Raw genomic sequence first — 9,304 nt, forward strand, 5'->3', positions numbered from 1 at the left:
GGTTCAGCAGTTAAGAACAGTGGCTGTTCTTCCAGAGGATCCGGTTCAATTCCCAGCACACAGGACAGCTCACAACTGTCTGTAACTCTGGTTCCCCGGGGCTCTGATACCTCACTGTTGAGCCATCTCTCTGGCCCCATTTCCCGTTTATTCATTGGTTTGTTTCGTGTATGTTAGTCTGGTCTCTAATTTCTAATGTGGCTGAGGGTGGCCTGACACAACTGATCTTCCTGCCGCTCCCTCCAAAGTGCTAGAGCCACCATAGTGACTTCAAGTACATTTTTATTTCTTTCTTTGTTTGTTTTAAGACAGGACCTTATTCTGTAGTCCTTGTTGGCCTGGAACTTGACTTGTAGACAAGGGTAGCCTAGAACTCACAGAGGTCGGCCGTCCTCTGCTTCTGAAGTACTGTAGTTAAAGGGTGTGGCACCAGGCCTGGCCCAAGTACATTTTATGACAATTATTTCTTCTGATTCTTAGCTGAGATATTATGAACCTGGCAAAAAAAAAAATGCGACAAGATAAAGCTGACAATCTTTATGGCTTTTACTCAGCATATTCAAAACAAATTGAACTATATATATATATGTGTGTGTTTCGAGTGTTATGTGATTATCTATCAGACAAAACTCAAGTGATCACTGAGAATAGACATAAGTTTTGTGTGTCCCAGAAATAGCTCAGCACTAAAGAACACTTTTTACTCTTGCTGAGGGCCAGGGCGGGGTTTCCAGCACCACAGGGCAGCTCACAACCAATTGTACCTCCAGTTCCAGGGGGGTAGGACACACAGGAGCTCTTATACGCATGTGCATACACTCAGACACACATACAAAATATAAAACTTTTTTTTTCCAAAAAAAAAAAGTCAAGTAAGCATGTTCATGCTTTACTTGATAAGCATATAATTATCTTGAGCCTTAGTAAAAGGTGAGATACTCCAGGAATTAGTCAAAGTCAGACTTTTCTAATTAAAATCCGAGAAAGTTAGCAATTTTGATTGTCATAGTTGTTACTTTGAGCTCTCTAACAGACCTAAAGAAGAATGTGAGGAAGTCTGTGGCCAGCTTCCCTTGGAGACAGATGATGGTAACATTCCTTAAAGCCTACCATGTTTGCTCAATCGTAAAGGTTTTGAGTTTAAATCCTGAAAGTAAAGTTACCTGGAGATAGTCATCAGCGACCGGCTGGGACGAACTGGACCAAGTAAGCAATGGGATAGGCAGGGCAAGTAAATCAAGAAGTGCCACCAAACAGAGGATGTGTCATGTTTCTGACCCCATTCATTTATGCTGCTAAACAAAATAAACGCAACTCTTCTCATCTTCAAAGCACTTCATCAAAGAAAACAAAGTTAAGTGCTGCTCTAATACCAGGCTGATTCCCGTTTTGTCGATGAAGAAGCTGATGAGAAAGTCTAAAAGCTTCAGCTGAGCTTAGGCAAAGCTGGGGTTTACAGTGAGCTCCAGGCCCTGTCTCCACTGGTCACTGCCCTGCACCCTTTGAGCCTGTCCCAGTGAATCAGCAAGAACGCTGGCAGTCTGGCTGCCACATGGAAGAAGAAGCCTAGAATCCAGTGCGGATGGCACACAGGCTGGCTGAAATCCGGCTTCAGGTTAACCTGGAAGGAAATGCGAGAAACCTGGGCAACAGCAACAGGCTGCTCTGAACATTCTCCGTGCCATGCGGGGATGTTCAAAACAAAGTTGTAAAAGGAAAGGTGATCTTTTTGGAGCCTTGGTCAGGAATTCCAGGATTTCTGCACTGCAGTCTAGGCCCTAGGAAGGCCGTCACTTCTGAAAAATGGACCTAGTTTTAGGGAGACTATTCTGAGAGTCAGGAGCTTTCTGAGCTGATCATTTGAGCCTCTGGTTTCCCCTTCTGTTTTGCTACTAATTTGCAGTGTGGTGATGAAAGGGCCTTAGGAGAAAACAAAAACCAAAACCAAAACAAAACACCATTGTGTATGTGTGTGTGTGTCCCTTAAATATACTGGGCGGCTTACAGTAGTTTGACTACAGAGGTATTTCTGTGACTGGAATTTTCTGATTTTCTGCCATTACGCACAAGGCCACAAGTTTGGTTACAAATATAATCCCTTGGCTTTGCGTCTTCTACAGCAGTTCAGCCCGTGCATGGATGTGAAACAAACAACTTAAAAAAAAACAATAAGGCATTTTCCAAGCAATGCTTACCGTACCTCACATAAATATCATTTACCTTGACTGTTGAGAATAATATTCATTAAGGAATGCATACATATTATTGACTTTTCCCTACCTAGCAATTTTTTTTTAAACAGCTGGTGGTTCCAGAACAAAGGTGTCTGGAGTTGCTAGGGAAGACTAGGTGAGTTCCCCTGTGACAATTCTCAAGGTTAATAACAGGAGCCTGTCGGAAGTCAGCATGTCTAAGCCAGCATAGTACCAGCTTATGAAACAGAAGGACTGGGACAAGTCACTTCACGACCTTCTGTCCTATGTTCACACCCAGGGTGAGACTGCCTCTTGCCAATTGTTTCCCTAGACTCCCTTTCTATTTAGCGAATGGAATGGGCTAGCACCGAAGAGGTTGCTGGGAAATCGTCCTGCTTCGAAGGATTGCTGTTGCCACCATGTCTTAACCAATCAACTGTTTTCTGAGAGGTTTGTGTTCTTATTTTTCTGTTTAGACAAGCTGACTGGTAGGTGAGCTCGGTCTCCCCTGGGGGGGAGGGTGACCTTCTTGGGCAGAGGCGGCACATAAGCATTGGCCTCCTACAGACTATGGGAGGTGAACTACCCTAGCCTCTGCTGCCGGCCATTCAAGCAAACTTGAAAAAAAAAAATGGAAGGGAGGGTGCTGAGGAGATGGCTTAGCTGGTAAAGAGCTTGCTTGATATGTGAGCATGGGAGCCTGACTGAGTTCAACATCCAACCTCCACATCGTGGCTTGAGCTGGTAATCACAGTCCTGGAGAGATAAGACAGGAGGTTCCCAGGGCTTGCTCTTCAAGTCGCTTAGCTGAATCAGGGAGCACTACATTCATTGAGATAACCTGTCTCCAAAAGTTAGATGGGGGATGATCGAAGATAACCTGCTATCCCATATTTTCTAATTTAGAAATTTCTAATTATGAAAAACATTTCAGTGGGCTATTTCTGTCAAGAGGACCAGCACAGGGATGCTGTCCAGTGACAGAGTGCTTGTGAAGCAGAAGTGAGATCTTAGGTTTCACAGAAACAGACAAACAAGAAACAAAACAGAGGTCAATACGATAGATCTGATATCAGCCTTGAGAGAATTCGACAGCTTCTATTTTCCCCAATAACAGTACCTTATTAGCAGAATAGAATGTCATGATCTGCTCAAAAACCAGGTTTTCGCTCAACGTGGTGGCACACGCCTGTCATCACAGCACTTGGGAGGATGATGCGAAAGTATCTCAAGTTCAAGGCCTGCCTAGATTACTTAGTGGAACTCTGTCTCAGGGCCAACCCAAACAAGTAAACCTCTCCTGGCAACAAAACCAAGTTTTAAGTAGCACTTAACCATGTCTACGTGAATTATCACATAATTATAATTCCAAGATAGGAGTGGCAGCATCCCAGACTTTAGAAAGTGGAGGCAGGAGGACCAGGAGTTCAAAGTCGTCCTCAGCTACACAGCAAGTTCAAGGCCAACTTGGGTGACATGAGACCCTGTCACACATGAACACACACAGTTTTCATATCTTGTTCAACACAAGCATATTGAATGTAATATGCTTAATTTCAGTCATACTTTCTGAGCAGATGAAGGGTCATAGTATTTGCTCAAATGTTCACAGTTAAAGAGTCGTGTGGTGATAGTGGCACATACCTTTGAGTCTAGCACTTGGGAGCCAGAAGTAGGCAGATCTCTGTGTTCAAGACCAGCCTGGTATACAAATAAGCAGCCTCCCCCAAAAGGTTGTTTCTCGTTTCTGTAGTGTCCAGCTTTTCCTGGTATAATATGGATGCTGTTTCATGTCTGGAGTCTGGGCTTAACTTTAGTTACTAACTGAGAAGTTACAAAGCCCCTCGTTAAGAGTGCCAGGCACTGTTTTCAGAACTTTATCAAATTAGTTCATTTAATACCTATAACAAGAGTGCAAAATGGGTGGTAGTCTAATCTCAGTTTGAGGAGAAGCTGAGGCACAGGAACTACAAAATATTTGGAGGATTGTACATATAATAAAAGACAGTATTGAAAAAATGAGGGTTCATTGGCTGTCGTACAATCTGTGTCCAGAGAAGTATCTCCCTTGAGGACTGAGATCAGTAGGTTCTGATGGTTTCTCTAGGTTGGCTCCTCTAGTCAGTGTGATTCTCTCCCTGGAAACAGTCTCTGGTCCAGAAAACACAATCGAGGACAGAGAATATAGCTCGGATGATAGAACGCTACTAGCAGGCACAAAGGCTTGGGGTCCATCCCCATTACAACCCCAAATCCCGTGTGGTGATACAGGCGACGGTGGCAGAATCTTTGCCTGTGTTACCATCACACCCCAACAGCAGGAGAAAGGAGGCAGTTGGCTGTCTCTGTGCTGTGAAAGGCTCCGCGGCCCTGCTCTCCTCTCCAGTAGCCCAGCATGAAGCTGAGCTTCTGCCGGGAGCCAGACTGTGCCATGAATGATGGTGGCGGTTCAGGCTCGCTAGGCCTGGAACATGTTGCTCAGTGGGAGGCAGGTTTCTTGTCTTCTTTTACTCCCATTTGGCAAAGACATCTCATTATGTAAGGCGGCCACTGTTTATCTGCACCGTATTTTTACAAGGGTTGCTCTATGGTTTGGCAGATAGGAGGGAATATTTCATGAAGCAAGGTTCATAATGAACAAGGCCTTAAATGAAGTTTCTGTAGGACACTGAAAAGGTGTCATTCTGAGAAGGTTTACTGATTTTCTTTTTCTTTCTTCATTGTTCACATTCATTGGATTTAGATGAGAAGCAAATGGTGGGACAGGCACTATTACTACATCCTAATTTATGCTTTAAAGAAACCCACATGTATCTTGTTGTCCCTAGAAACCCAACCAGCCTAGAGAATATTTACATTCATCTCACCTTGGCAAATACTTCTAAAACCTCATTTGTCATTGAAGCAGAGCCTCGTCTTTGGAAAGTGCTACCCCTCCATGGGCCAACCGAAAACTCAACAGTGTCATTTTAGTGGCCTGCAGCTAACTCTGAGATGCTTGTGAATGGGATAGTTCATGTAGGTATATTTGGGGAGATGTAATACAGTATCGAGCCCCTGTTAAAAATTAGTTTTTTTATTCAAATATTATTTTATCATTAGCTCTTAGGGCATTTTAACCTAACAGTTCTACATAAATCTGGAGACTGATAAAACGGCTTCAACACAAATGAGACATCACTTCACAATGAGGTGTTCTTAAGCAGATTAATGTTCCTGGTTACATAAGAATTTCCATTTGCTGGGGATCAAACATGCTTTGAGCATGTTAAGCGAGTATCCAACCACTGGATTCTAACAGCCGGCCCAAGGACTGTTTTATAAAAAGACAGCTTCTGTGATCTGAATGTGTGCTTTAACACGCATCATATTTAACTCATTGTCATCTGATCAAGCATCTTTTAAAGTGAGTAACTTAAGATTGCTCCCCAGCCCTAGTCCAGAAAAGCAGACAATTGCATTTCTAGGAATGGTAGCAGAAAAGACTAGAGTTCTAGAGTCAGGCTTTTGTTCCTCCAGTGATCTTTCCACGCACTAAGGAACAGTCTTTCTTTAGAATTTCCCTGAAAGTAGCACATCTTTCAATTTGTACTGTACTAGGTAGAAATGTCAGCATCTCTATATAGACATGTATGCTTCTGATGAGACAGGTGTGGTCACTGTGGCGTGACTGTGTAGACACTATCCACGTGTTGAAAACATTGAATGCACTATTTAGTACATCTCCATTTCATAAGTGAAATTACAATTCCAGCGTTGTCAAAAGTTTGTGTTTTAAGAAATCATGCAGTCTCTTTCATAGACTCAACTGAGATGATTGCTTCGTCTGAGTAGTTCAGCAAAGTGGAGTACATAGTTAGCATGATGCGTTCTTCCTTTTAACCATTTAGAGCCATGGTCCTCAACCTTTCTAAGACTGCAACCTCTCAATACAGGTCCTCCTGGTGTGGTGACCCCCAACCATAAAGTTATTTTTGATGCTACTTTGTAACTGTAATTTAAAAAAATAATTTATTTATTTTATGTGCATTGGTGTGAAGGTATCAGATCCTGGAACTGGAGTTACAGACAGTTGCTAGCTGTCCTGTGGGTGCTGGGAATTGAACCTGGGTCCTCTGGAAGAACAGCCAGAGCTCTTAACTGCTGAGCTGTCTCTCCAGTCCCCCTGTAACTGTAATTTTGCTGTTATGAATAGCAATATAAATATCTGATATGCAGATTGTTGTAAGCGACCCCTGTAAAATGGTCAGTCAGTGCTCAAAAAGGTCTCGACCCAAATGTTGATAATTATTGATTTAAATCAAAACAACAAATAGAGAATGTCATGAGTTTTTAATAACATCACTTAGTAGAACAAATTCTTATTGTAGATGACTGAAATTGAATGAAACAAATAGGAAAAATATTTTGGTAAGAATGTACACGTGTGTGCTTTAGATAGGTTCTTACTATGTGGCTCAAGCTATCTTTGAATTCATGATTCTCCAACCTCAGCTTCCAAAATGATGTTGTAAACCAACACTACCAACTACAATCCATTGATTTCTCTCTGTCTGTCTCTCTTTCTGAGGCAGTGTTTTGCTCTGGTGTCCAATCCAACCTTGAACTGTCCTCAGTCCTTCGACCTCCTGGTTCAGGCTTCTGAGTGCCGGAATTACAAGTATGGACCACTATATCTAACTGCATTTGACTTTTCGAGGCACCGTTATCAATAGTTTGGAAAGTTACAGTCATATTAAAGTGTTATAAGCGAAATGCCGGCCCAGGATTGCTTTAGTCTGTTAATATCTGTGTTCACATAGTCTTCTCAACATAGAAAATTATAAGCACGTTTCTACTTTTATAGCATCTCCTCAAACACTTTCCACACTGGCTGGACTCTGAACTCGACTTCCACAATGGTTTCCTTCTCTTCTCCTTGCTCTTACTTCCTCTTGGTTCTCTTTCTTGGACATAAGTAAACACGGAGGTAGTGTCTAAGGTGGAAACAGTTTTCGAGAATGAATGATTAGACTAACAAGTGTAACTGAAGTCAAAAACATAGAGTTGGGTGTGGTGGCAGAGCCTGTAATGCCAGGACTCGTGAGAAGCAGAAACGATCACGAGTTGTGACCAGCCTGAGCTATATAGCAAGAGTTTATTTTTGAAAAATAACTAAGCAAACAATCCTCCACACACAATTGCTTTCCAAACTTACACACGCACATGCACACCCACCCACACTGAACTGAGGTGAACTGAAAATCATAGATACACAACTAGTTAATACACAATAGTCAATATTATATTTCTAAGAAACAAAATCTGTATATTCTAGAATTCAAAATCTCCATATGTGACTTATCATGCATGACCCTAGCAATGTAGTGTCATTGCAATAAAATAATAATTTAAGAATGCGAATATAAGCTTAGAGGAGTTTTTGCAGTGGCTAGCTCTTCACTCTATTCCGTGTCCCTCAGGCTTTTGTTGCAGTTATAATAGAACTTTGTCCACTTTGGGGCCTGACAAGTGAAATTTAGAAAATTTAAATGAGACACAAAACAATAGTAATAAAGACTCATTTAAATGTGGGAAAGGTTTAATTGCTCAGGAATACTTATAGATGGAGCAGTTATTCACTTTGGAGAGATGGCTAATAAGTGAGTGTTTGCAGTTAAACTATACAAAAAAGCATGTATTAATTGTTAAAAAACTAAGAGTTGTTTTTCCTTCGTATAAGAAACCTGTAGAGCTTTCCAGCTTGGGCCCGGCAGAATGGCTCCCGCAAAGAAGGGTGGCGAGAAGAAGAAGGGCCGTTCTGCCATCAACGAGGTGGTGACCCGAGAATACACCATCAACATTCACAAGCACATCCATGGCGTGGGCTTTAAGAAGCGTGCTCCTAGGGCACTCAAAGAAATCCGGAAATTTGCCATGAAGGAGATGGGGACTCCAGATGTGCGGATTGATACCAGGCTCAATAAAGCCATCTGGGCCAAAGGAATAAGGAATGTTCCATATCGTATCCGGGTACGTTTGTCCAGAAAACGTAATGAGGATGAGGACTCACCAAACAAACTCTACACGTTGGTAACTTACGTGCCTGTTACCACATTCAAAAATCTACAGACAGTCAATGTGGATGAGAACTAACCTACTGAATCTCAAATAAAGTTGGAGAACAGCCAAAAAAAAAAAAAAAAGAAACCTGTAGAATGTAGGGAGCCTATACTAGTCATGAGAACCAGTGTTCTAAGAGGAGGAGCGAGGAGTTACCGAAGAAGCACAATAAGAATAATTACAGTTGAGAAATAGGCCTGGGAGAAAAGGCTACAATAACAATACCATTTCAGTTGGAAGAGAGAAAGCTGTGCTTTGTTTCACACGGTAGAAGAGACCAGAGCTCACATGCCCCACTTTCTCCTTCTCCTGCCAATCACAACAGGACGGTGAAAACGAGGATCACGAAACAATTCTATACCACGTCCAGAAGCAGCCCATACAGACAGACTTCCGAAGCCACATCTCCCTTAATGACAAGAACATAGAGCTGGGGTGCAGACAGTTCCATCCTCACTTTAGCGGGAGATTTAGCTGTCCTCAGAGTGGAGGATGCTATGGTTCTGTCCATGGTTTGTTTATGGCAGACCCAGAGGGAGCATAGTCAGTGTGGCCTCACCGTGCTCATTGAGTGGGCTGCTATTAGTACTCTGGGCTTCTCAGTCGCCTTTTCTTCAACTTCGAGGGGATTGCTAGCGTGGTGTTGGGGGGAAATAGGAGGGCTCTAAAGAGAAAACATCTTTATTTAATATCCACACAATAAAAGTTATCACAAACACACACATACACATAAGGTCAAATAAAGCACACATAAAGCAAACAACAAGCCCGGCTTCCTATCAAGGTTGTGTCTCAGAAAGAAAGACTTCCAGAACTTGGGAGTCAGAAGCAGGTAGATCTCTGTGAGTTCAAGTTCAGTCTGGTTCACACAGAGAGTTCAGGCACCCAGGGCTCTACACCCCCCACCCCCACCCCCACACACAGGGAAAGAGAGAGAGAGAGAGAGAGAGAGAGAGAGAGAGAGAGAGAGAGAGAGAGAGGGAGAGAGAGAGAGAGAGAGAGAGCTC

At 42.6% G+C, this 9,304-nt stretch overlaps 1 protein-coding gene across 19 annotated transcripts in view; it reads left to right on the plus strand.

Annotated features, from left to right (window-relative positions):
* The window catches only part of LOC126499088 (60S ribosomal protein L31-like), a 78,668-nt gene that overhangs the window by 44,810 nt on the left and 24,554 nt on the right, over positions 1-9,304 (plus strand). For 8 of the 19 annotated variants that reach the window (XM_050138130.1, XM_050138135.1, XM_050138139.1 and 5 more), the window contains one exon: positions 7,918-8,384. The exons of the other annotated variants lie outside the window; for them this stretch is intronic. In XM_050138130.1, the coding sequence (XP_049994087.1) occupies positions 7,918-8,330 (413 nt within the window). In that variant the 3' untranslated portion in view covers positions 8,331-8,384. Of the gene's footprint in view, positions 1-7,917; positions 8,385-9,304 lie in introns of those variants that run through there. 19 annotated transcript variants of the gene reach the window in all.

This window comes from Alexandromys fortis, unplaced genomic scaffold (genome assembly GCF_014885135.2).
Source record: "Alexandromys fortis isolate MF-2015 unplaced genomic scaffold, M_Fortis_MF-2015_v1.1 scaffold_14, whole genome shotgun sequence".
Classification (NCBI taxonomy): domain Eukaryota; kingdom Metazoa; phylum Chordata; class Mammalia; order Rodentia; family Cricetidae; genus Alexandromys; species Alexandromys fortis.